The sequence below is a fragment of the Maylandia zebra genome, linkage group LG13 (genome assembly GCF_041146795.1).
Source record: "Maylandia zebra isolate NMK-2024a linkage group LG13, Mzebra_GT3a, whole genome shotgun sequence".
In the NCBI taxonomy this organism is placed as follows: Eukaryota; Metazoa; Chordata; class Actinopteri; order Cichliformes; family Cichlidae; genus Maylandia; species Maylandia zebra.
The window spans coordinates 6,748,039-6,772,503 of record NC_135179.1 but is presented as its reverse complement, the minus strand read 5'-3'; the positions used below and the strand labels follow the sequence as shown (position 1 = coordinate 6,772,503).

At 41.8% G+C, this 24,465-nt stretch overlaps 3 protein-coding genes and 1 long non-coding RNA gene across 4 annotated transcripts; 2 read left to right on the top strand and 2 right to left on the bottom strand.

Annotated features, from left to right (window-relative positions):
- Positions 1-1,085: 1,085 nt before the first annotated feature.
- Positions 1,086-14,811, top strand: napba (N-ethylmaleimide-sensitive factor attachment protein, beta a). The gene is made up of 10 exons (XM_004553508.5): positions 1,086-1,323; positions 4,836-4,915; positions 5,508-5,624; positions 7,951-7,997; positions 8,112-8,189; positions 8,293-8,348; positions 12,257-12,341; positions 12,574-12,678; positions 12,834-12,902; positions 13,551-14,811. Exons 1-10 carry the CDS (start codon positions 1,226-1,228, stop codon positions 13,701-13,703), a joined length of 888 nt encoding a protein of 295 aa, XP_004553565.1. The 5' UTR covers positions 1,086-1,225; the 3' UTR covers positions 13,704-14,811.
- A 1,558-nt stretch (positions 14,812-16,369) lies between these two features.
- Positions 16,370-19,240, top strand: LOC106674712 (cell division cycle 5-like protein). The gene is made up of 9 exons (XM_014407757.4): positions 16,370-16,606; positions 17,077-17,180; positions 17,352-17,513; positions 17,650-17,777; positions 18,035-18,134; positions 18,272-18,398; positions 18,504-18,595; positions 18,806-18,950; positions 19,084-19,240. The coding sequence occupies exons 1-9, from the start codon at positions 16,562-16,564 to the stop codon at positions 19,123-19,125; spliced, it is 945 nt and encodes a 314-aa protein (XP_014263243.3). The 5' UTR covers positions 16,370-16,561; the 3' UTR covers positions 19,126-19,240.
- Positions 19,241-21,513: 2,273 nt separating this feature from the next.
- LOC101479545 (uncharacterized) lies at positions 21,514-21,976 on the bottom strand. Its single transcript, XR_013101246.1, has 3 exons — positions 21,955-21,976; positions 21,729-21,860; positions 21,514-21,595 (listed from the first exon to the last, which is right to left on the bottom strand). It is a non-coding gene; the product is annotated as an uncharacterized LOC101479545 (long non-coding RNA).
- A 355-nt stretch (positions 21,977-22,331) lies between these two features.
- LOC106674706 (cell division cycle 5-like protein) lies at positions 22,332-23,324 on the bottom strand. The gene is made up of 3 exons (XM_076891330.1): positions 23,275-23,324; positions 22,864-23,115; positions 22,332-22,768 (listed from the first exon to the last, which is right to left on the bottom strand). Exons 2-3 carry the CDS (start codon positions 23,083-23,085, stop codon positions 22,541-22,543), a joined length of 450 nt encoding a protein of 149 aa, XP_076747445.1. The 5' UTR covers positions 23,086-23,115; positions 23,275-23,324; the 3' UTR covers positions 22,332-22,540.
- Positions 23,325-24,465: the final 1,141 nt, after the last annotated feature.

The window sequence follows — 24,465 nt, the reverse complement described above, 5'->3', positions numbered from 1 at the left end:
CAAGAAAACAGTATAAGATGATATGACACATTTCCCTGTAGGAAGCAGCCATCAGAAGATGGGTACTCTGGTCACAAAAGGATGGACATGGTCAGCAACAGTAGTCAAGTCAGCTGCGAAGCTTACATGATGCTAAATTGATACTAAGGTGTCCAACGAGTGCCAAGAAAATATCCCCACACCATGACACTACCGCCGGCCTGAATAATGTTGTTTATACCACATTGTGACTATCTGAATGTTGCATCAGAATCAGTTTTACAATCTTGTCTTTTCCAGTTTTGATAAGCAGTAACTGTATCCTCCGTTTGTATTCTTAGCTGAGGAACGTAGCACACCGTGTGGTTTTCTTCTGATTCTTCTGCTTCAAGGTCCAACATGTTGTGCACTGAGTGGTGCTGTTCTACATAACTCAGTTGTGTTTATTTGAGTTACTGTTGCCTTCAGCTCCATGCAGTCTGGCTATTCTGCGCTGGCATGAACAAGACCTTTTCACGCAAAGCTCGCTGGATATTTTGTCTTTTTGTACCACTCTCTACAAACCTGAGGTAGTTGTGCAGGAAAATCCCAGCAAATCATCAGTCTCTAAACTAACACTATTCTGATTTTCACTTTGAAGGTCACCGGCAGGTTGTCTTTACAATCTTTCAAATCTAAATACACCAAGGTTCTGCCATTTACTGGATAATTAGATATTTGCATTGATGAGCAGTTTTCCAATGAAGTGGCAGTATAAGAAGGTTTATGTTTTAAAGTCCACAAAATAAAGAGTAAAGTTTTCAAATAAAACAGTATGGAGTACAAAGTACAATGCTGGCATAAAGAAATAACAGGTTAGAGACAGATAAACACCTTCAGTAATTACTTGATTAACTCTAATAATTAATTGCTCAACAGGTGCTATTCATGCTCATCAAAGGTGTTGGGCACCATTAGATTACTAGGGGTCAACCCACACTTCTCCTAACTTTTTAGTTTTTAGTTTAGTTTCAACTTTGCGCCAGTTAGTTGCACTTCCGCTTCCTTCCAGCAGATGGTGCCATTGACTCACAACTAACGCTCCACTCTCGACGTCGAAGAAGAGCTGCAGCCTCTCAGCAACCAGCAGAGACGTCTCTCTCTCCTCTCTCCTCTCCTCTGCTCAGCTCTCCTCTTCTCCATCCACTGCGGAACATCGGCCTGTTTTCCTCCCGTCCCTCCTCCAGCGGCAGACACCCAGCTCGTCATGGACAACTCCGGGAAAGAGAAGGAGGCCATGCAGCTGATGGCTGAAGCCGACAAGAAGGTCAAAGCGTCCGGATCCTTCCTCGGAGGGATGTTCGGGTAAAGGATGCTCTGATTCTCTGCCTCTGTTTACCAGCTCGTCGTGGTGGTGGTGGGGAGGGGAGGGGGCTCTCTGCACACAGGGCCCATCTTCTCCACGGACAGGCCGCTTTATTATGTCTATATTAAGCCTGTGATATACAAATAACGCGCCTGACGCTCAGAAGCGAGCGGCACATGAGCCTGCATTGCACGCTTTTGTATTTTATCATCACCCTTTAATTTATTCCTTATAAATCCCACCGGGTGCGCCTAACTTTCACTATGACATTGTGTCCTTTTTTAAACGTTTATAAACGAATCATGGAGTCGGCTTCATGCCAGAAACACTGGCTGGCACCGCAGATTGTGCATCTTGGCAAATGTAAATGTGGCACATCTCTGGATGGTGCTGATGCTGAGGATGCTGGAGGTGAGCGAGTTTGGATGAAGCGTGAGACCGAGGCAAAGATGCAGGGAGGCGGGGAGAGCAGCGCAGGCAGGCCGGTGGTGATGCGGTGTTTGCGGGGGATGGTTTTCTTTTTGGTTTTTTATTTGCTCTGTGTGTGTGTGTGTGTGTGTGTGTGTGTGTGTGTGTGTGTGTGTGTGTGTGTGTGTGTGTGTGTGTGTGTGTGTGTGGGAATGGGAGTGAGTTAGCTTATTTCACGCGTGTGGGAGGGGCGGATGTTTAGCCATCATTTTTGATATGATGTAACCATTGATAACAAACAGCCGGTTTGCTTGAGGCAACTTATTAACTGAGGGCTCTTTGTGTAATAAAGAAAAAAAAATAGAAAAACATGTATTCTGTGCAAAGCAGGCCTCTCCAAATTCAAACTGACCCGATGGCCTCTGAGATTAGTCTCTCCAAATCTGACTGTTTACTATCTGAATCTGATAAATTTGGGTCAGATGATTGCAGCCAGCTTCAACTCAAACAGATATGTTTGAGGTTGGTATAAGGAAACACTGTGAACATGTGCATTTACCCTAATTATCTTTAAGGTTTAGATTCTAAAATCAATTAATCTGCATGTCCTGAGTATCTGTTAGAGTCATGTCGGTTTTATAAAGTTATACATAAAGTGTATTTTCAAGTGATTTTTAGGAATTTATCGTTATTTAAGAAATAAGAAAAGAAAAATAATGCTGGCTAATATAACTTAATATAACTAACTTAAAAGAGAAATCATCTGAGTTGTTTTGAACAGGATCAATGAAAAACCTTTCTTACTACACAACGGAGACGGATAATAATTTTATTTGTTTGGGTTTTTTTGTTTTTTCAACTAATGGACTACTCTGAATATTTCAATTTTTGGTCCATTCAACTGACAGCTTGCATATTTAGAGATATAACATGGGGTTTTAGGATTTTATGATTTATGATCAGCCATTTTTTAAGGAACATCTAATTAACTAAAATCAAACATAAGATTAAGCAAGTAATATGAACCTAGAAGCCAATAAAATAGATCACACAGAACAATAAGTGGGCTGTCCAACAAAGCAGAACTGGTTATTATTAAATAACCATGAAAGAATAAGGAGGAGTAGCCACGATCAGACACTAAATCCCATATAGTCTTTTATGGTTAATACCAGAGTACCAAGTCTGGCATACAGTATCAGAAAATACAGTTATATTATAGGTCCTAAATCTTTGTTTATATATGCATATTTATAAAAGAATGGATAGATAGATAGATAGATAGATAGATAGATAGATAGATAGATAGATAGATAGATAGATAGATAGATAGATAGATAGATAGATAGATAGATAGTGATTGTGACACAGTGTTAATAATTTTCCTTCTAACTCTACAACAGTTGTGTCCACACCTCATTGGACTATAAACTGAGACAAAGCTCTTCTAAAAGCAAATCATCCTGATAATGCATAAAAACACTTTTTCTGGCAAATATTTTGAAGCATTATCCTAATTAACTTTCATTTTATTGACCACTAGGACATTAAAAACTGCATGTCAGAGATCAAAGTTTTCTCATCTCTCCCAAAATAAGGTTTTAAAATGTGTGTTTTTTTCTGGCACCATCTTTACTTTTAAAAAAGTTTCCCATAGTTTCTGCTTCAGGATACTTTGAGTGTCATGTACCTCTCGAATAGTGTCTCTGATTGAGTTTGATTTGTCATGTAGTAACAGTTAAACCCATCAGTCCTTTTTGAACCTAATAGTTTTTGAGTCATTAAAATGAAGAAACCATATAAAAATTTGAGCAATTTCTAGATAGTTAATGCACTAACACTTCAGACACATACAGATTGCTTCATTTCAAATTCATTTTGGTATTGTACAGTGACAAAATGTCAAAAATTACATTGCTGACAAAAAACTGAGGACTTGACACAGAGCTACTTATTTGGTGTGCTAAAACTGAGAGCTAGGTCACTCAATAAGCTATACCATGATTATTTGATGAGTTTCTCCCCTGCGTTGAAAGATGAGACGAGTTAAGCTGTGGCTGTTTTGTGACCAGAAGTAGGTTGTAGATTTGTGATGCCATATCATATCATACATCTAATTAGTGTTGATGTATAATTTAAAAGCCGCATTTATTTTCCTACAGAAAGGTGCAGATGTTGTTGCTGAACAAAGCCCCTTCTTTTTTTTCATGATTTAGAGCTACTTGCCTTTTATTTGAAATCTTTTGTGAAAGATTTTCTTCAAGACTCTTGTATAAATATTGAGGGAAGTAGCAAAGCCACGAAATGTCAAATGCTGAACAAAATCTACAGTTTTTATTTATCATTGAGCTTGAGAAGGATCCTTGTTGGGTTTTAACTTTGTCTGTTTGTTGTGGTTTGCACGCAAAGAACACCGTGCGATATCGCTTTCATTTTTGCTCCCTAACACTGTTTTCCACATTTGTTTTTGCATTTTTTACAGAAAATAAATCATTGAGTTGTTTTTTAAGATAAAAATGTTTGCAAAATTGAGGAAATGGTCCTTATTTAAATCACATTTAACAGATTACATTTCTCATTGCAAGAGAAATACGCATCTTTTATCCATATCTAATCAGCAAATTAGCAGCCTGCCTCTCTCGTTTTTATGGTTGCTTGGTTTATTGTCCTCCTTTTTTTCTAGATGCAAACCAGTCCTCTGTCCTGTGGAGTGTGACGTAAATACTTTGTGATCTAGTTCAGGCTTCATGTAGTAAACCAGAAAGAAATATGATGCACAGATGAGCACGGTTATCGAACAGGAACGAAAAATATAGTTTGAGTTGTGCAGCAAGTATCTGTGTGCACAGCAATACAATATGCAAGAGAAAAAGGATTTGATTTGAGACTTGAGAGTGTGTCAGCTGGAGGGGTTTCTGTCCTCTCAGCACGTATGTCCTTAAACTGGAAGAGCTGTAGTAATAACTTGTAGTGTTGAAGTAAATTTACATTAAAAAATAACATTTATGTCAGGTTCAAAAATGAGGTTGATGAAAACAGACAAAAGAAATTATACATTTTGTTTGACTTTGCTTTTTATGTGCATCCTTGTTGTGTGTTTTAGGGGGAACCATAAGGTGGAGGACGCCTGCGAAATGTACGCCAGAGCAGCCAATATGTTTAAGATGGCAAAGAACTGGAGTGGTGGGTGACACACACTTATCTACACACACACAAACACACTATCTACACACAAGTACATGCGTCACATTCATTAGACAGTAAAAAAAAAATGCTTTACAAAAAAAAGATAAACTCCCACACAAACACCCACATGCAGACACGCACATGTATCTGAATGCTTTTACCCTCTGCATTTTAGTAACATATGAATGATTCAACAGCCTGTAGAAAACATCATGTTACCACATACAGCAATGAGATCTTTAAACATGGACTGATCAGTGAGATTTTGTCTGCAGGAGCCACCCTGTGCTCTACATATGCCAGATGTGCCAATAATAGCTCACGCTGTGCAGAATTTAGCTGTTTGGATGTGTGTTTTGATGCAGCCTGATGTGTGTCCGTCCACACAGTCAGTCGTGAGCATGGTCGTGTAATGCAGCAGGAGTAAAAAAATGAAACCTGGATGAAGTTTTTCTCATTCAAGATGTGACACTGTGTGTGTGTGTGTGTGTGTGTGTGTGTGTGTGTGTGTGTGTGTGTGTGTGTGTGTGTGTGTGTGTGGTTTGTGTGCGTGTGTGTGGTTTGTGTGCGTGTGTGTGTGTGTTTTTAGCTGCTGGGAACGCATTCTGTCAGGCCGCTCGGCTCCACATGCAGCTTCAGAACAAACTGGATTCTGCCACCAGCTTCGTCGATGCAGGAAACGCCTACAAGAAGGCCGACCCACAGGGTGAGTGCTTCTGTCACACAGACACACACATCTGGCTGAGTGACCACTACAAACTTACATTTAGGCCGTGCATTATGTCTCCTTTAAGTGTTGCACCACAGATTTACACATTTGCCTAATAACAGGACGATGGTTGGTTGCTGAGAGGAGACACAGGTCTGTTTGGGGCTGTGTCGGAAAGGTCTGCTGACATAAAACATGACTTTTGTTATGTAAGAACAACATTGTGGTGCACCGATGTTTGGCTAGAAGCTGCTTGGTTGATACGCAGATAATTGCCTTGATTTTAATCAGACCAAACTCACTCCTCTGAGATGAGCCGAGTGAGATCCAATTTTAATAGGTGCTGTTGACGTTCAGGAGATAAAACCATCCATTTATGTCAGCCCGGAGATAAAATCGGTGTGTTGTTGTTTTTTTTGTTCAAGGACTCTTATCATTTACCTCCTGTTCTGGCTTTATTCAGATTTCTGTACTTCAAACCTGTCGCTTTAACAAGTGGAGAAGGGAGGAGCAACAGAAAAGGCACTAGAATTAAACTGACCATCTAAACTGTCCCCCTCTAGCCACAATTATACCCAAATTTGTCAATTTTCTTGGATTTCTTCACCCTTTATTCACAAAGTGCAACATAAGTAAAATGTTTAATGAGAAGTATCCAAATGTGCCTCAAGGTGCTTTATGTTTGTGAGGTAAAGACCCTACAGTAGGGGTGCCCAATCCCGGTCCTCGAGAGCTACCGTCCTGCAGCTTTTAGATGCATCCTTGTTCCCACACACCCGAATCAAATGAATGGCTTGTTATCAGGCCTTTGCCAAACATGATGGCATGCTGAAGAGGTAATCAAACCATTTGATTCAGCTGTGTTGGAGTAGGGATGCATCTAAAAGCTGCAGGATAGTAGCTCTCGAGGACTGGGATTGGGCAGCCCTGCCCTACAGTAATACAGAGAAAACCCTAACAATCACATGACCCCCTATGAGCAAACACTTGGTGACAGTGGGGAGGAAAAACTCCCTTTTAGATGGAAGAAAGTTCCAGTAGAAGCAGGCTTAGGCAGACGGGACTGAATATGGGTGTGTCAGAACTTTAATCTACGTTCATTATGCTGATTTTCTTAAGCTGGTTGTAGAATATGTGGTAATCAGTCTTCGTAGCGTTTGTGCTGGAAACCAACATTTGATTAGATTAGAAAAGCATTATATGAATGCCGGTGCTCTGTTGTTGTGGCCCATGCAGAAAAAACTTTCCACATCCCGTCAGAGGAGTGAGTTTGGAGTTTTAGAGAAGGTTGAAAGTGCATCATTGTAATGGAAAGACATTGCAGTGACATTACAACAAGATATGCTTGTTTTTATAATCAGTGGAAGCCATAATGGTAATTAGATTAAGATTGGATTAGCTGAGCTGCCCTAACTGTTTACTGTCCTTCTTTATCCATTTTTTCTTACTTGTTTGTGGGTTTACATGTTTAAAGCTTCTCTGAACATTGGGCAGCAAATTCTGCTGTTTAAACATAGCACAGGGTCCATTTAAACCAGCCTGGCTCCATAAAAACATTCATTCAACACTTTTTAAAGTAGTAAAAAGAAGATTTTAAAGAATTTAAAGAAACAGGAAAAACAGGAGCCTCTGAACACTGTAGCTGAAAGGGCTCTACAATGGAGCTCAATGAGGCAGGATGCATAAAATGTCTTGACAATTTAACCAAAAGAATAGTGTTTGCTGTGTTTAGGTAAAGAAAAATACATGTAAAAACTGGTTAAACAGTTACTATTTGACAGCACTGGTTCATTTCTTTGCCTCTATGTAAGATGTTCAAAGCAGGAAAATCCTGTTTCTGGTGGTTGCTGCTTCCCATTCCCCCCAAAATGCAGTAACAGTTTTATCAAATTGCAACAGTTTTAACTGAGATATTAAAGAGGTTAAAGCTGACTCCACAGATGTGCTAAATAAATGTGCTGTGTTTACACTTCCTCAGTTTCCTCAGAACAACTACAAAAAAGTGTAAAGCTACACGGTGAAAGGGGAAGCCTCTGCATCACTGCATTTCTCCGACTGGTTCGGGCCCAGGGGTGGGATTGTTGGAAGATTAAAATGGGTCCCTGGTTTGCTCTAGGAAAATTAATATCTGGGTTGTGTTGTGACAGACTTCCTGCTTCCTGGTGATGAGCTTAATAAAATACAGCGGGTTATCAGGTTAACAGTCACATAGGGAGGAAACTGAAATTGGAGATTATTAATTTGACTTCGGGGCTTCAGCACACTTTCCATTTTCTTTGTATTTATAAAAGCCCTCCTTACCCTCTCATCTGTCTCTTTCCAGAGGCTATCAACTGTTTAAATCAGGCCATTGACATCTACACTGACATGGTAAGACCTCTGCCAGCCATTAGATCTCACTCTCTGACAATGATCTCAGTCTTTCCTTTGATTAATGTCCTGTACTGCCTCTTCTATCTATGTGTGTGTGTGTGCTGACTACAGGGTCGGTTTACCATTGCAGCCAAACATCACATCACTATAGCAGAGATTTATGAGTCAGAGCTGGTGGACATTGAGAAGGTAAAGTGGGGAGTAAAAGGACTTCCTCTCTTTCTTTGGGATGAAAAGATTTTGGATCTATGTGCGACGCTCTGAATGTCCTCGTCTGTGTGTGTGTTTTCAGGCCATTGCCCACTACGAGCAGGCAGCAGACTACTACAAGGGAGAAGAATCTAACAGGTAAATGAGCTGTTTAGCTAAAAGCTAAATAACTATATAGTACATACATAATGCTAAAACCGACATTTATTTATAGAGTCAGGTTTGTTTATTATTTTTGCAATCAAGCAGTGGGGCAATTTAAAAAACAGATATAAGAGCAAAACATTTACGATTATTGGATGTTGCTGAGCTGTGACTCAGCATTGAAAATGGCCACTAGAGATTTGTCTCACATCTTTCAATCTTAGACACATTTTTCATGAACTCAAGTCAATTTTAAACATATTTGAGAAACTAAACAATGCACAAAATATTTTTTTTGTTTTAAGTAAAATCAAGATGTGATTTAAAGCTGATGTGATCACAGTAAATGATCGAGGGAGTACACAGAAACAGCAGAAAGTCTCTGTGTGGGATTACACAAATCTTCTGACTTGGTAGATCACAATTACTGGAATTTTTGACATAATAATGGGTTAAAAACAACACATTACCATTTGCAGGTTGATAAATTAGAATATTAATAAAAAAAACTGTTCTAATAAACAATTATTTCTATTACTAAAAGTAGAAAGACCATTTTTTTCAGGTTACTCAAATGGACTCAGGCGCAGACCAGGAATCCTTTGCAAAGCAGTGATTTTATTTACAGTAAACACCAACTGCAAATATGTACAACTTGCAGGGGTTGGGGGGGCGCGGGGACCAGGGCTCCAGGGTCCGTGGGAAAGGGAGAGATCCACACACACGCCACACTGTTCGGAATTCCACTCCACTCTCTTCTGTAGGCACTCGCGCTTCTAAGCATTTTGCCACTCAAACGCTCTCAGGTCCCTTGGGTTTACAGGGACGGGTCCAGGAAGATCTATTCACACAAAGGACTCGGTTAGAAACAGACTAAGATAAATACACAGGTTCAGATCAGAAATTGCCAGCCAGACTAACATAGAATACTCAACAACCCAGTGACAATCTTAAATAGTGCTCAGGATTGCAGGAGATGAGCAGCAGGTGTTGTGATTGGAGACAGGTGCGTGGGCCAGAGGCAGGAGCCTGTGATGAGCTCACCGCAGATAGAGGAGAGAGAGCGAAAGACAGAGCGCATAAAACAACAAAAAAACATGTTGCCTAACACAGAGCCAGCCAGGGAGACACGGGGACCATGACAGTTTCTGTCTTCTCTACCCCTGTTTGTTGTCTCCTGGAGGTGCTCTCTCTTAAACTAACTGTGGATGTTAATGCTATCTTTATACATTTTTTTGCAGACCTATTGTGTTCAACTACTAAATTTACCCCATATTCATCAGCATACTTATGAGACTAGTATATGTCATGGTCCTGGGTCGGTGACCCAGCGCTTTTAGTTTGTTATCATTTTCTAGATGCTGATTGTTTAGGTTCTGTGTTATATTCGGTCTGCCTCTGTGTCTGCGTCTGTATCTGTCTGTCTATGGTGTCACCCCATCTGTTTGTGAATCTGTCTGTTTAGTTCAATGTCTTGTCTGGTTCCATGTGTCTGAGTTTCCTGTTTTATTGTGAAGGTCCGTGTCGTATGTGAGTGTGATCAGTTTACGTTTCCCCTGTCCCGTCAGCCCAGATTCCTCCCAGCTGTGTTGCCCTCCTGTCTGTCATCCCCTGATTACTGGTGTGTGTATTTAAGCCCTGTGTGTTTTCCTGCCTGTTGCTGGTTTGTCTGTCTCACTCGGTGTCCTGCTCGTCTCACTCGGTGTCCTGCTCGTCTCACTCGGTGTCCTGCTCGTCTCACTCGGTGTCCTGCTCGTCTCACTCGGTGTCCTGCTCGTCTCACTCGGTGTCCTGCTCGTCTCACTCGGTGTCCTGCTCGTCTCACTCGGTGTCCTGCTCGTCTCGCTGCCTCTCATCCCTTTTTGTATCTTCTCAGGTTTGTCATTTAGCTTTCCCAGTTCAGGTCTTTAGTTTTGTCTTCCCTCTTGCCTGTTTTGCCTTCTCACCACTGTGTAAATAAATCATCACCAGCGTTATCATCTACTGCCTGCGTTTTGGGTCCTTTTTCCCCTTCAATACCACACGGTAGTGATGGGCAGATGAAGCCCCATGAAGCACTGAAGCTTTTCATCCAATTGGTTCACCCCAACGCGAAGCTTCATGAAGCTTCATTTGCTCTAGCAGGACACCTACTGGACGTAAAAATAATAGCTGGCATGAATTTGAAGAGTGTGGCATTTTGCACACAGCCTGTAAATGTCAACAACAAAAGGAGTGTGTAAAACATGTATATTGTAGTGATGGCAGTATACTGTGTATATTTATAGTGGCAGTATGGGAAATGATTATTTGGAAATGCTTGAAATGGAAATGATCATTTACTGTGAGGTGAGGTGTGGTTGGGGTGTGGACAGTAGTTGTGCTTTTGTAACGTTGAGGTATGGACAGCTACACACTGAGGCTTTCTGCCTGTTCACATTTTATTCTGTAAAAACTAAATTTTCACTGCTTTTATGACCTTTTTAGTGGGGAGAACATAGCTAGGATTTAATGATTTAACAAATCTTTTGAATCCTTTGTCCTCCACAATGCTAAATAGCTGGGAGTCCTCAATCACCATGCTGACCAGGTCTTCATCTATTTGAGATTGTTCTCCTGAGGAAAGACAATAAAGATAAAGCACAAATATAAATATCACACACGTAACTTATTACAGTTGTATAATATTGTTATATCATTTAGTAACATTACTGCATCCTATATTATCATGACATTTGATGGCTCACCTGGTCTTGCTCCACAATCGGTGTCCCCCTTATTCTCATGCAAAGCTCTGTAGTGCCTAAGCATGGATGAGGTGTTGCTGTTATATCCCAGCTCCCTGGCACATAGCAAACACTTCACCTTGTACAAAAGTCAAGACAGCTCAACATAAATTGTATTGCACCATCAGTATCATGAAAATACATCTTCTGTAGAAATTTACATACCTTGTTGGGAGGAATAAGATCAAAATGTTCCCACACAGGGGAGGACATCCTCCTCTTCTTAGCTGGCTCCATTCTCTCCTGACTTTCTCTCCTCACTCTCATAAACCTCCAAACGGTCTCCAAACTCTCACTAACCGCAACTCTCCATCAAACACCCACATTTTTGAATGAAGTCTGAGGGGTTTATATCGCTGTCATATCTCGCGGCAAAGTTCGAACCACTTCATGAACCAGTCACGTGGTACAGCCGGGCAGCGAGGCTTCAGACGTCATCATTTTCAGCTCCTCCCATAAATGAAGCAAGCCTCGATACGCGCTTCGCGGAAACGCCCCCTCCATTACTCGACACACGCTCCGAAGCCTCGATACAGAACGTCCCATCACTACCACACGGCTCGTCTCAGCAGCCGTGACAGTATATCATTTTGTGAAAACTTGGAAGGAACCAACCAGATTATGATTACAGACAACTGAACAAAGGACAAAGGAAAACATAAGAGTTTACACAGAGGGTTAATCTGGAAGTGGGGTTGCTGATTTTATTGCTTATTTGGTATTTTTGTGTTATGGACTCTCTTATTTCTTTTGATTTGGGGAAAGTTGTGTTTCTTGGAGTTTGATGGATCACTCTTTAGTCTGATTAGTGAGAAAAAACTGAGAACCTGATCTGTAATTAAAATATAAGCAGTGGTTCTAGCCCTTGTAGGGGAAAATGTATAACTATACATGTATAAATGTGACTGTGATATTGTTGACACTGGTGGAGTGTTTCATGATAAAGCTGCCACTCGTACAATATGATGAAGTGGTCATTGAGTGATGCTCACTCAGCCAAGCCTGATGGTCTTTACAGCTGGATAATACGCTTTGTATACAGTCTGTGGGTAAAAAACTGTCAGTCATCTGTAGGAAGATTCAGTATGAAAGAAACAGCAGATGTTAAAGTAAAATTTCTTGTTTGTGTCTTTTCAGCTCAGCTAACAAATGTCTTCTGAAGGTCGGACACTACAGCGCTCAGCTGGAACAGTACCAGAAAGCGATTGAAATCTATGAGCAGGTAACAACTGATTGTTATACCCATTTTGCTTTTATAAATGCAATAATGTTAAGTTTTTATTGTATTTGAAAAGAACCCTTTTTTATAATGTTTCATCCCATTTCAAAATTTATTGGTTTATAAGTGACCAAAAATGTAAAAATGTATCAAGTTAAAGAGAGGGTTTTAAAAACTGGTCGTTTATGACATTTGCCCACTTCGGTTAATGTTTGTGCCTCCATGTGTGTTTTAGGTTGCAATGAGCACCATGGACAATCCCCTACTCAAGTACAACGCAAAAGAGTATTTCTTTAAGGCATCGCTCTGTCATTTCATTGTGGATGAGCTCAATGCCAAGGTAACACAACAAACAACAACTATAGCCAGCCACTGAGTCCGCACAGACACATGCACACTGAATCTGATGTATTTGTGGGTCGGGTTTCATGCTTAATTGTTCATTGCAGAAATCAGTTTACACGTACCGTTAACACTAACGCCTGTGTGTTTCAGTTGGCCATCGAGAAGTATGAAGAGATGTTTCCAGCCTTCTCAGACTCCAGAGAGCTCAAACTGTTAAAGGTAAATTACCTTTTCTTGTTTTTTTCAACGTAACTTTCTAAGTTTGCATAAATATTTTATTAAAGGTTTTAACGGTTTATAAAATCTGTTACGCTGAAACAATAATTTTATGAAAAATAATATAAACACTCTTTACAACAAGCAGGCAGTGATTTATGAAAGAAATTCCTGGAAAATTTAAATGTAATTTGTGTTTTTAACCTCTGCAAAGGTTTAGACTAAACTTTTCACCGAAAGTGAGGAGCTGTTTATTAGTGGATGCATTGAAATGTTTTCAAATGTTTGTTGTATATTTTTGTAGCTCTCCATCTTTGACTTACGTGATTAAATAACAATTGCATTGACTTAGTGCACCATCTTGTGGTTCAAACTGGCATTACACAAAGGTACAGCCCAGCCTTACCCCAACTTCAGTTGATATGTCTTCAGATATTGCACCTTTAGTTAAGTTTAGATACTGAAATCAAACATGTAGATTTCTTTCAATAGTATTTAATGTAAATAGTCATAAGAACATTATGATGTAAAGGAAAGCCCACAGAATATGATCATTAAAACACTGCTGCTACTAATCAGAGCTTAATTGTGCCATTTGTGTGTTTTTTCCCATGAACATTTTTGCCTATTCGCCACTCCTCTGTGCAACAGAAACTGCTAGAAGCCCACGAGGAGCAGAACAGCGAGGCGTTCACGGAGGCCGTGAAGGAGTTTGATTCTGTGTCTCGCCTGGACCAGTGGCTGACCACGATGTTGCTACGCATCAAGAAAACCATCCAGGGGGACGCTGGGGACCTGAAATAGACACACTTAGAAGGGGGGAGAGAACAAAGGGGGGGAATAGGGAAAGGGGCCATTGAAGAGAGAAGGAAGATGAGAGTGGAGGGGATTAAATGATGGGACAAGAGACAGGCATGTATCTTAATGGATGTGCAAAAGTAGAATAAAGTAAAGGCAGAAAGATGAAAGAGGGTGGGAGGTGAAGGAGTTTACAGTTGTACATATCAGTCTGCATGTGACCTGCCCCCCAATGAGCTAAGCATCACCTTTAAATCACCTTAAGATCACCCTGTGTCTCCCGGTCCTGCAGTATTGCTCTCGTAACACTGGACAGAATTGTACTTAAAAAGTAAGAGTGGAAAGAAAACGTGTGTGTGTGTGTGTGTGTGTGTGTGTGTGTGTGTGTGTGTGTGTGTGTGTGTGTGTGTGTGTGTGTGTGTGTGTGTGTGAGAAAGAGTGTGTGTGTGTGTGAGAAAGAGTGTGTGTGTGTGTGTGTGTGAGAAAGAGTGTGTGTGTGTGTGTGTGAGAAAGAGTGTGTGTGTGTGTGTGTGAGAAAGAGTGTGTGTGTGTGTGTGTGAGAAAGAGTGTGTGTCCACACCAGAAAGGTAAATGAAACTGTCTGATGGGAAAGTTTGCAGCTTACATGAGATTTAAGGAAATATGTTATTAAAAAAAAATATTGAGAAATATTATTTATGAGATTTCTGATATTTATTGTCAATACTGAACATATGTATTGTTTATTAAGGTGCTCAGTGTTATGATTTGTCTTACTATTTTAGGTATTAGCCCCTCAGCTCTCTCTCCTTCTCCTTTCTCCTTTACTTCTTCTCTTCCTCCTCCTCTTTCTCACTGTCCTCTCCGCATCCCCACACCCTGTCAAATCAGAGAAATCACCCATTGTGATTGGTTGGCTCTTTGTGTTCAGGCCAGTGGTGGTTCGGCACAGTAAGCCACCAGTGGTGACTCCTGTCACTGCCTTGTTTTGTGCATGTCTACTGTCATGTTGTTGTAAGTGTTTTCCGTGTTGTGCTAATGTGTGAAGAACATACATGTAGCCTCGTATCATTTGTGTGAAATCGGTAAATATGTACTTCAGAGACCGAGTTGAATAAAAACATCAGCGCTCCAAGTATCTGGGTGTTTATTTAGAATATGGAAACAGACCACAGGCCAGAAGATGAGAACACTGAGAAAGTAGAATATCTCATGAAAAGAAATATAAATAAAGGAAAATAAATACACTACATTCACTTTAATAACATAACGTAGACGCATTCCTAAATAGAACTGGTGTCTCTGTGGTAGTTATTGCTGCAGTTACAGATTTTGGAAGCTAGGATCTGAAATGGATTTTAGTCATAGGTGAGAGTGAGTCAATCAGGTTTTTCCCAAAGGCAGGTGGATACACCAAGATGAATTCTGCAACACTCAACACAGAATGGTGAGGAGGTTCATATTTAGCTTTTGTGTTCAGAGAATATTTGTTTCATGTATATATACAGAACAGGAAAAGGAACTGCCATAGAAGACCAAGCTTTTACATGTGATGTGCTGTTGACTGATAGAGGAAATGCCTGAAGCCAAGAAGTGGCTTGAAAAGGCCTGCTTAAAGCACAGCACAGAAATTCTGATCATGGCAGCAGAAGAAGAGGCCATAAGTACTGCTTCCAAAGAGGCATGAGTCTACCATACATGACAGGACCCAAGTTGCAAACTGTGCAAAGTGTGCCCTGCAGACTATCAAACACATGTTGCCAGACTGTAAGATGCAAACTGAGACCGCATGCACTGAGAGGCACAACCAAGTGGTGAGGAACATCTGTGCCTTTGTGACTATGGGAGACACCACCACAGGTGACTGACAACAACAGAGGTAAAGTCCTGTGGGACTTTGAGTTCCAGACAGCAAGCAGCTCTGTATTTATTCATCCACTCACCTAGTCAGCAGGACACTGCATCAGACCTTGTGTCTCAGCTGTACTCTGCTGACCATCCTGCACATTTCTTTTGATTGCCTGATAACCTTGAATGACATAATGACAGATGCCATCTGGTGTTGGTGTTTTAAAGTTAAAATGGTTAAAACCCTTGCTTAATAGTAGATCATTATTTTTGGTTTAACAAACTTTATTTGTTTTTTTATTTCAAAATTTAGGAGGAATAGACTTTTTATTCTGATTTAATTCAGGAACTTACATATCAATGGTTCCTATCTAGCCCTGCGACAGACTAGCGACCTGTCCAGGGTGTACCCCGCCTCTCGCCCTATGACAGCTGGGATGGGCTCCAGCGCCCCCCCGCGACCCTGAAAAGGATAAGCGGAAGCAAATGGATGGATGGATGGATGGATGGATGGATGGTTCCTATCTATTCGAAACTGGTTGAGAAACATATTTTCACGCTACATGTAACGCCAATATGGAATAATAGATATGCTCTCGTTAAATGAAAATGTGTATACACAGAGGATGTGTTTTCCAACGGTGTTTTTTAAAATGAATTATTTTTTCCGACAAGTTATTTATGTTTAAATGTTCAGATGTATCTCATGTTATTTTTTAACATGTATTAATGCTATGGTGTGTGCTTTTCATAGACTTTGTCTGTTTAATCAAGTTCCGAAAGAGGGGGGCAGGGGTAGGAGGGGTAAAGGAAACTGTCATCGATTTTCGTCATTACTCGTCGACGACATTACCCACAATTCAGTTGGTGGACCCGTTCTGAGTTTCCGGTATGGTGCATGTCGCCTTTTCCCTCGCAGCGCTTGTTCTGTAGTTGGATTTTTGTTTTGTTTGAATCTTAAGCTACAAAACACCACAACTGGATAAGAATCACTTATAGCATTTCACTGAAGGAGGAGATACAACGAAGCCGCCAAGATGCCGCGAATTATGATTAAAGGAGGCGTCTGGCGCAACACTGAGGTACGTGTTTACATGGCTAGCTTGGTTAGCATGATGCTAACCTCCGAAAGCAAACCTGTGGTCTCGAGTTAGCATAAAGCTAGCTACTCACTTAACAAATTTATCCCGTGTGACATTTTAAGCTCATTTAAATTATCACCAGCTGTGTTTAATACTTTATTTCGTGCTTGTGTTGAGTTGCATGAACGCAGCTTTTTAATTTGCACTTAAACATATATGTTTACAGTTAGCGAATATTTGGCAGTCTAGATGGCCAAAATAATAAACCACAAGACTTCATAAAAGTTTATAAGTGAGCAAAAGATAGGGGATAATATAATTGTAGTTCAGCACTGGGATGAAAATTAATCAGCCCTCTGCAGATTGAGGATAAAAGATTTTGACATGTTTAGTCTTTATAAATCATTTGTCATTCAGTACATCCATTTAATTTATGGACGTCTGTTCCTTTTTAAAAAATTTTTATTCAGGATGAGATCCTCAAGGCAGCTGTAATGAAATATGGGAAAAACCAGTGGTCCCGTATCGCCTCCCTGCTGCACCGAAAGTCTGCCAAACAGTGTAAAGCCCGATGGTGAGTTTTGAGTCAGAGATGTGTGATGTGTCAAAAACATGAGATTAATTAAACGTCTATATACATTGATGGTTGTTTCTTCTGTCTGTGATTTTTTTTTTTAGCTTTCAAATCTCTCTTTATGAAGAGTGAAATAAAGACCTTCTCCTCTGGCTTTGTTTCTGTCTGTAGGTACGAGTGGTTGGACCCCAGTATCAAGAAAACAGAATGGTCCAGAGAAGAGGAGGAGAAGCTGCTTCACTTGGCCAAGCTGATGCCCACCCAGTGGAGGACCATTGCTCCTATCATAGGAAGGACTGCTGCTCAGTGTCTGGAACACTACGAATACCTGCTGTATGTTTATCTCTAAGGACACATTTATTCACTATGATTTGTAATTCTGTGGCTTTTCACCTTGTATGTTCAGGAGCATTCATTGTTGCTAATCACTGTTGATTTGTAATTGAGATGTATTTTGTGTTTTATTCAGGGACAAAGCAGCTCAAAGAGACAATGAGGAGGAAGTGGGAGATGACCCCAGAAAGTTGAAACCAGGAGAAATTGATCCCAATCCTGAAACAAAACCTGCCAGACCTGACCCTGTGGATATGGATGAAGGTACAAAAACACACTGTCAGATGCTGTCAGATTTATTTGAGCCAACAAAAGAATGTATCCTGATGTTAAGAATGGATTTGCTTCCTAGTTATCTTGTACATTTTTATATTTAATTATTTAAAAAATTTCCTTTCTACTTTGTACTTTCAGTCGAGTCATGTGAGAGTTTAAAAATAAGTTTAATCATAACACAGTCACATGTGGTAACTAACCAATGTGTTGTGTGTGTGTGTCTGTCTCTCTTCATCGGTCTCTAGATGAGTTGGAGATGCTTTCAGAGGCCAGGGCTCGTTTGGCCAACACCCAGGGCAAGAAAGCCAAGAGGAAGGCCAGAGAGAAACAGCTGGAGGAAGCCAGGTTCAGCTAATAATGTTTTTACAATTGCTCTAAGACAAGCTGTCTTAGAGGTCCATAACTGGACCTCTTACAGAGCAGTTGACATGTAATAATAAAATGATCATATTTGACTATTTTTTCCTGATGTCATACTGTAGACGGCTGGCTGCTCTGCAGAAACGCAGAGAGCTGAGAGCAGCAGGAATCGATGTTCAGAAGAAGAGAAAGAAGAAGAGAGGAGTAGACTATAATGCTGAAATCCCTTTTGAAAAGAAACCTGCACCGGTAACCACAGCTTTATGTGTTGTATCCTTAAAAATAACCCACAACATCAGCAGTGAGATTAACTTAATCTTACAGTACTAATTGTTGTCTTTTGTTTACTTTAAGGGTTTCTATGACACCAGCATGGAGCAGTATGATGCTCAGGAGCCTAATTTCAAGAGGCTCAGACAGCAGCATTTGGATGGAGAATTACGCAAGTTAGTATAACTTTAAACTTCTGGTGCTTTTCTGTATGCTAACAAGCTCCTTGTTTATGTCACTTGAATATTTTCCTTGGTTCTTGGCTTCTCCCAGCGAAGGCGTGAGATTGTCACGCTAATGTTATATAATATAAATAATAAGGATCAAAATGTGTTCCAAATTTTTGTCTTCATCCATTCATAAGCCCTATTGTGTTTTTTTTATAGTGAGACTGAAGAGAGGGAGAGGAAGAAAGATAAACAGAAGATAAAGAAGAAGAAGGAGAGTGACTTGCCGTCTGCCATCCTGCAGACCAGCAGAGTGGCTGAGTTTACCAAAAAACGTTCCAAACTAGTGTTACTCGCACCACAGGTAACCACTTGTAACCGCATATCTCTCTCTCTCTCAAATCTCTGTACCTTGTGTCAGAAATACACTCTGGACAGGAATTTAAATGTGTTTTTTCCTACTGAACAACATGCCGTCCATCTTCTCTCTCTGGCAGAGTGCCTATTCCAGGAGTGGGATGACCTTCCTCACCTGCTGAGGTGTTAATTATTTTACGCACATTCTTGGATTTTATTCTATACCTTTTTTTTTTCTTTTTCTTTTTTTTTTTCAATTTCTATTGTAATAAAAACTTTTCAGTAAGCCAGTGTCAGATTCATGGTTTATTGATTTTTACAGACCCAAGGTAGTTTTCTTATAATACATTAAACTTTACTGTTTGCTGCACTTGATAAAAATTTACCCCAGGCAGCCTGTGCCTCAATTTTATTCTGCAACCTAGACGTCCACATTACTCACACTCTCACATAACACACACACATATATAGGGCCTTGGGGGTGGGCACATTTTACAGCATCCAGAGGATGGTCGGTGTATTCCAACCCACCTCTGGCGTTGGTGCCCTACCCTCAATTTTAAATGCATTTAGACACTAAGGGTTTTCGGGAGGAGCCGTGCTGCTCTCTGGCAGGAAGCACGAACATGCCCTCCTGTGTTTTAAATGCACTTTAGAACAGCACACAGCAACACTACATCTGCCCGGGCGTAGGGAGGTTTGGGGTCTTCACTCACCCCGGTTCTGTTAGCCGCTGGGGCTGGGACGAGGTGCTGGCCGTCAGATTGGAGTCTGGGATGCGGGGCCTCCCTGCTACTGCAGATAAGGAGGTGGTCCGCTTGCCTCCACCCCAGAGAGAAGGGTTACATCTCCTGGGTTTAGGTGCGGCTTGTCCCTCTCGGGGCGGGGGTACCTGGGCCTGGGATATAGAGTATGTTTGGGGAGTGTGACTGTCTGTGCAGTCTCTATTTGTGTCTGTCTACACGTTGGGTGAGTGCCGAGTATTTGGTTGTGTATATGGGGTGGGAATGCACGTTTGTGTCCGCAGGCGCTTGTTCGTCTGTGTCTATATGTCAGGTTGAGTCTTAGACTCAATCTCTCTGGGTACATCTCAGGTCCTCCAAAGTACGGAGGCCTATCTCCCCCCACCACACTCCCTGCCTGTGGCTGATGCCCTCAGATGTTGGTGTGTTGGTGGTCCTTGTCGACTGGGGCTGGGCGCTCATGTATGTACCGGCTCACTCCTGGTGGCCGATGGGCGGGGCCTGGCCCCTTCCGGGGGATGGAGTGCCCTCAGGCCTCTGGGCCTGAAGCTCTGTCCTCTCTGGCACAGCTGGCTGCCGGCAGAGCCTGCGGGCACGCCACTGCAACCCCCTCTGGCCTCTGCTCCGTAGCTGCTGGGTAACCTCCCGTTTGGGGCTCTACTCAGCTCTTCCCAGGAGGGTGGCACAGTTCCCCCCCTTTTGGTGGTCCTCAGGTCCTTGTCTCCTGGGGTCTCTGGATATCTGGGGCCTGGACCTCCTCCATACCTGCTTCATGCCCTGGGGGACGGGGCTATGGCTCCCCACACTCCCTAGCAGATTGTTACATGGAGAAACCTTTGGAATACAAGCATGCTGATCCACGCAGGTATGCACAGACTACACCTTTCTTGGGTGCTGCCTCAAAACACATTGTGCGCTGTCTATCTTGCGTGCTGCACAATATCAATTAATAATTGGTATCTACTGTTATCTAGTTTATTGTGATGATGCTGTTTTTATTATGATGCTCTTTTTTTGCTTTCTCTTCTGTTTTTTTTTTTTCCTCCATACAGGTGATCCAGAAGTTTTGTTTTTCTTTCCCCCTTCTCCCCACTGGTTCTTTTTGTTCTTTCTCCCTGTCCTATCCCCAGTCATGTCTGTCCCGAAGATAAAATACATAATTATAATAAAGATCAAATGGACCAATATGGCAAGGCCATGATGATCCACTTGGTAAAATATATCCACTTGGCATCTTTCTTGGCCTTAAGACAACAATTCTGATGGCTATAGATCCAAACGGGACAAAAAATAAAAATTTACCCAGGCAAATACCCAGTGATACTAAGTTATGTTGAAAAGAAACTTTATTGGTCACTAAAACAGAAACACAAAGGACCACTGAGCATGCTGAAAACTCAGCCTGTGACATCTTAACAACATGAGCACATGGAGGGCTTATTTGTAGGATTTGCTGCGGGAAATTAAAAGGTTCAACACTCTCGGCAGCGGTCAGTTCGACGTCGATGTCTCTGTGATGAGTTTGCTCAGTATTTCTGAGCACTGTTGAGCAGCGACTCCCTCTCCATCAGCAGCTCTCCATATCTCTGCTGAAGTTCTTTCTCTCTCTCCATCTGCCTCTCCACGTCCTCCCGCAGAGCCTGAAACACAAGTTGAACACTTGTAAACACCAGTGAGATGTGTTAACTAGCTTTTTTTAATAACCTCAGTTACACCGCTGCTTTTAAACTGGATAATTTTAACCCCACCTTTTATTTGGGTGGGCGTGTAGTGCTGCAAGTGGTCTGTGATTTAATTTCTAACATTCAAAGTGTTAAAGTTACTAACTTTGTGTGACCAATGGAACAAAAGCAGTTGAGTGTTTCTTCAGTTGAGTGAAGGTCTGGAGCTCTGTGGCTGCCTGCTCCACCTGGTGGACACATTATGAATAACATGATTGTTATAGAAACTATGACACTGACTTGCATACTGTTTCAGGCGCCATAATAATTTACAGCCTGTGACAACACAACCTGTCAGTCCAATGAAAATGTGTTCAGTACCTGTTCCCAGAGTTCGCTGTGCTGCTTCAGGAGACCCAGCGCTCTGGACTGAAATCCTCCAAGCAGGATTTTCAGTTTCTTCTCCAGTTTAGCTGCTCTCCTGGCCTCCGCTGTCATGTGACCACGGTTCACCTATAGGGTCCACAAATACAGAGATGTCAGTGTTTAGACCAGAGCTCAAAAAGATGAAAGAGTCAAGTTTGAGAGCTTTTGTGTGCATTCTCACATCTAGCTTTTCTCCAGGCTTTCAATACGGTCTTTCTTTGATGCCAGGTTTGCTCTGGTGTACCTGTTCTGAGTAGGCAGATAATATGAACAGTTTCAGACAAAAATTTAATTGGTACCAATATTGTGAGATCACAAGTACAGTTTTCCCCACATGCCATAAAGAAGTGTATGTAATGCATATTGTTAAAGGTGGCACACAGCAAGCCTACTCTGCTTTAGATGCATCCTCACTGCTGTATATTCGTCCTTTGGTTTAGGTGAGGGTGTTACTTTAGTAGAGCTTGGACTGCTCAAGTATAGCATGAAAAAAAAGATTGTTATTACCCCAATTTGCTGAAACGCATATTATTCCAGTGGGGAGGTGGGGGGTGAAAAACAGAAGATACAGAATCACACAAGGCCCAGACTAGTGTTTTAGATCACAGTGAACTTGCACACCTCAGGAAACTCACTTCAAAACACTTAAGCTTCGGGGAGAATGATCGAGAGTCAACACCTCAGCTGTGTGCCATCAAAGGCAGACTGGGTGTGTAATAACTAGTTGGGTTAGACTGCACTGCACTACACTCCATCCATGTGTATTTCTACACACTAGAAGCTTCTAATTTAGAAATATGACAAATATACTGACCAAAAGGTGGTAACAAATCTCTACACCTGTTTATGCTTCTCTGACTTCTCATTTTTGGTCCATGGGTGCTCACCTGTCCGTAGCATTCCTCCCACACCTGGCTGTAAGCCTCCATGCTGAGGTCACCGTGGCCCATACCTCCCTTCACCACCTCCATTTCTGCTGCCAGGACTAACTTTGCCTGTTTGTTGACACACAGGTAAACAGAATTACTGAGTGTAAACAGTGTAAGGGACTTCTTTTTTTAAAGCAGAGACATCAGTGCTGCCGGGTTACCTGTTCCATCTCCTCTGTGCTAATTGGCTTGTAGGAGGTTTTTTCCAGGTAAGCAATATGTGACGCGTTGTTAGACGTAGACGTGGGGCTTCGGATTTTGCCGCGCTGCAGCTGATTGGCAGCATTGGCTGAAGGGTGATGCAAGCAGTCAAAATGCAGCATGGTGATCATTTCCTGTTTGATGAGCTCTTCGGCCTGCTGGAGGTCAGAGAGTGGCTCCATGGAGGCGGGACGGAGAACAGACTCGTTTACCTGCAGACACGGAGGATCATAAGCACAACTGGATCCATTTAATGCCAGCTAAAGTAGACGAAATTAGTTTTTTCTTTGATTTCTGAAAGATTTGGTGATTACATTCAAATACACATTTTCCTGCATTTTATTTAAATTATTTTAATGTTGTAATTTTACCTCAGTAGGTCTGGGGAGACTCCTCTGAACAGGAGTGTGCCGCAATTTCAACTCCTCTCTTTCAGCGTCTCGTTGAGCCTGGAAAACGGCATAAAGTGAACCTGTTGGATATATCTTATTCAAACTACGTGTGTGTACGTACACACACACCTGCTTGCGTGCTTCTACATCTGCAGAGTCTATGAATCCTGTCTCAGTTTCTTCGAGTTCTTTCTCAGCGTTTTCAGGAAGAACGATCTCAAAGTCATTCTTAGGGACAGGAAGTGACATCAGACCCTGTCTCGGGTGCTGCAAGCTTTCCCTTTGCTGTGAAGAGGAGAACAGCAGGTAATTCATTCTGTGGTGTGTTTTTTTTTCTTAAAACACAAAATGTGCATCTGCTGCCAAAACATAAAACTAATTACAAGTAAAGTTGTAATTTTTCCATTGTATTTAATTTTTATTCAAGACAGAGAACTTGGAACTTTTCTGCAACATTCAGGATTTGTGGCACGTTACACAGATTCTTAACCGATCATTACAAATCTGTTGTGCATTCACAAATATGTATTAGTGTTTTTTATTTTACCGTGTGTTTAGCATATGCAGGGTCAGCCAGTTGTTCCTCTGTGTTAATATTCAGTTTGTCTCTCAGTGGTGTACGGCCGGGAGTTAAACCTGGAGTCCCTCCCACACGTGGAGTCATCGCACCTCCGACTTGAGGTGTCATGCCATCTGACCCCTGACCTGGACCAGGAGTTCTGTTGTAGTTGAAATACACAAAATTATTGGAATTAGTAAACTGTATAGGAACAAGTATAGAAACAAGTCTAGGAAATCCTTTCTCTTTGGTGAAAATGGTTGAGTTGTGACATGGAATAGTGCACCACACATTCAACAAATGGATGGGCCCATGTCTCCTCTTCGGGCTGTGCCCGGCCGGGCCCCATGGACTAAGGCCCGGCCACCAGACGCTCGCCCTCGGGCACCCTCCCCGGGCCTGGCTCCAGGGCGGGGCCCCGGTAACCCTATCCCGGGCAGGGTAAACTGTTCCCTCAGTGTCCTTTTCATAAGGGTCTTATGAATCGCTCTTTGTCTGGTCCCTCACCCAGGGCCAATTTGCCATGGGAGACCCTACCAGGGAGGCAAAAGCCCCCAGACAACATAGCCCCTGGGATCCCTGTGACACACAGTGGGGAAGGAGCCTGAGTT

What these genes read in the sequence shown, in the direction of transcription:
- napba (XM_004553508.5), top strand. Translation starts at nt 1,226, where the DNA reads ATGGACAACTCCGGGAAAGAGAAGGAGGCCATGCAGCTGATGGCTGAA. An exon ending in AAGGGAGAAGAATCTAACAG is followed by an intron (nt 8,349 to 12,256) that starts GTAAATGAGCTG and finishes GTGTCTTTTCAG; the next exon opens with CTCAGCTAACAAATGTCTTC. An exon ending in GAGAGCTCAAACTGTTAAAG is followed by an intron (nt 12,903 to 13,550) that starts GTAAATTACCTT and finishes TCTGTGCAACAG; the next exon opens with AAACTGCTAGAAGCCCACGA.
- LOC106674712 (XM_014407757.4), top strand. Translation starts at nt 16,562, where the DNA reads ATGCCGCGAATTATGATTAAAGGAGGCGTCTGGCGCAACACTGAG. An exon ending in TTGGATGGAGAATTACGCAA is followed by an intron (nt 18,596 to 18,805) that starts GTTAGTATAACT and finishes TTTTTTTTATAG; the next exon opens with TGAGACTGAAGAGAGGGAGA. An exon ending in TAGTGTTACTCGCACCACAG is followed by an intron (nt 18,951 to 19,083) that starts GTAACCACTTGT and finishes TCTCTCTGGCAG; the next exon opens with AGTGCCTATTCCAGGAGTGG.
- LOC106674706 (XM_076891330.1), bottom strand. Translation starts at nt 23,085, where the DNA reads ATGGAGCCACTCTCTGACCTCCAGCAGGCCGAAGAGCTCATCAAACAG. An exon ending in GCACAGAGGAGATGGAACAG is followed by an intron (nt 22,769 to 22,863) that starts GTAACCCGGCAG and finishes GTCAACAAACAG; the next exon opens with GCAAAGTTAGTCCTGGCAGC.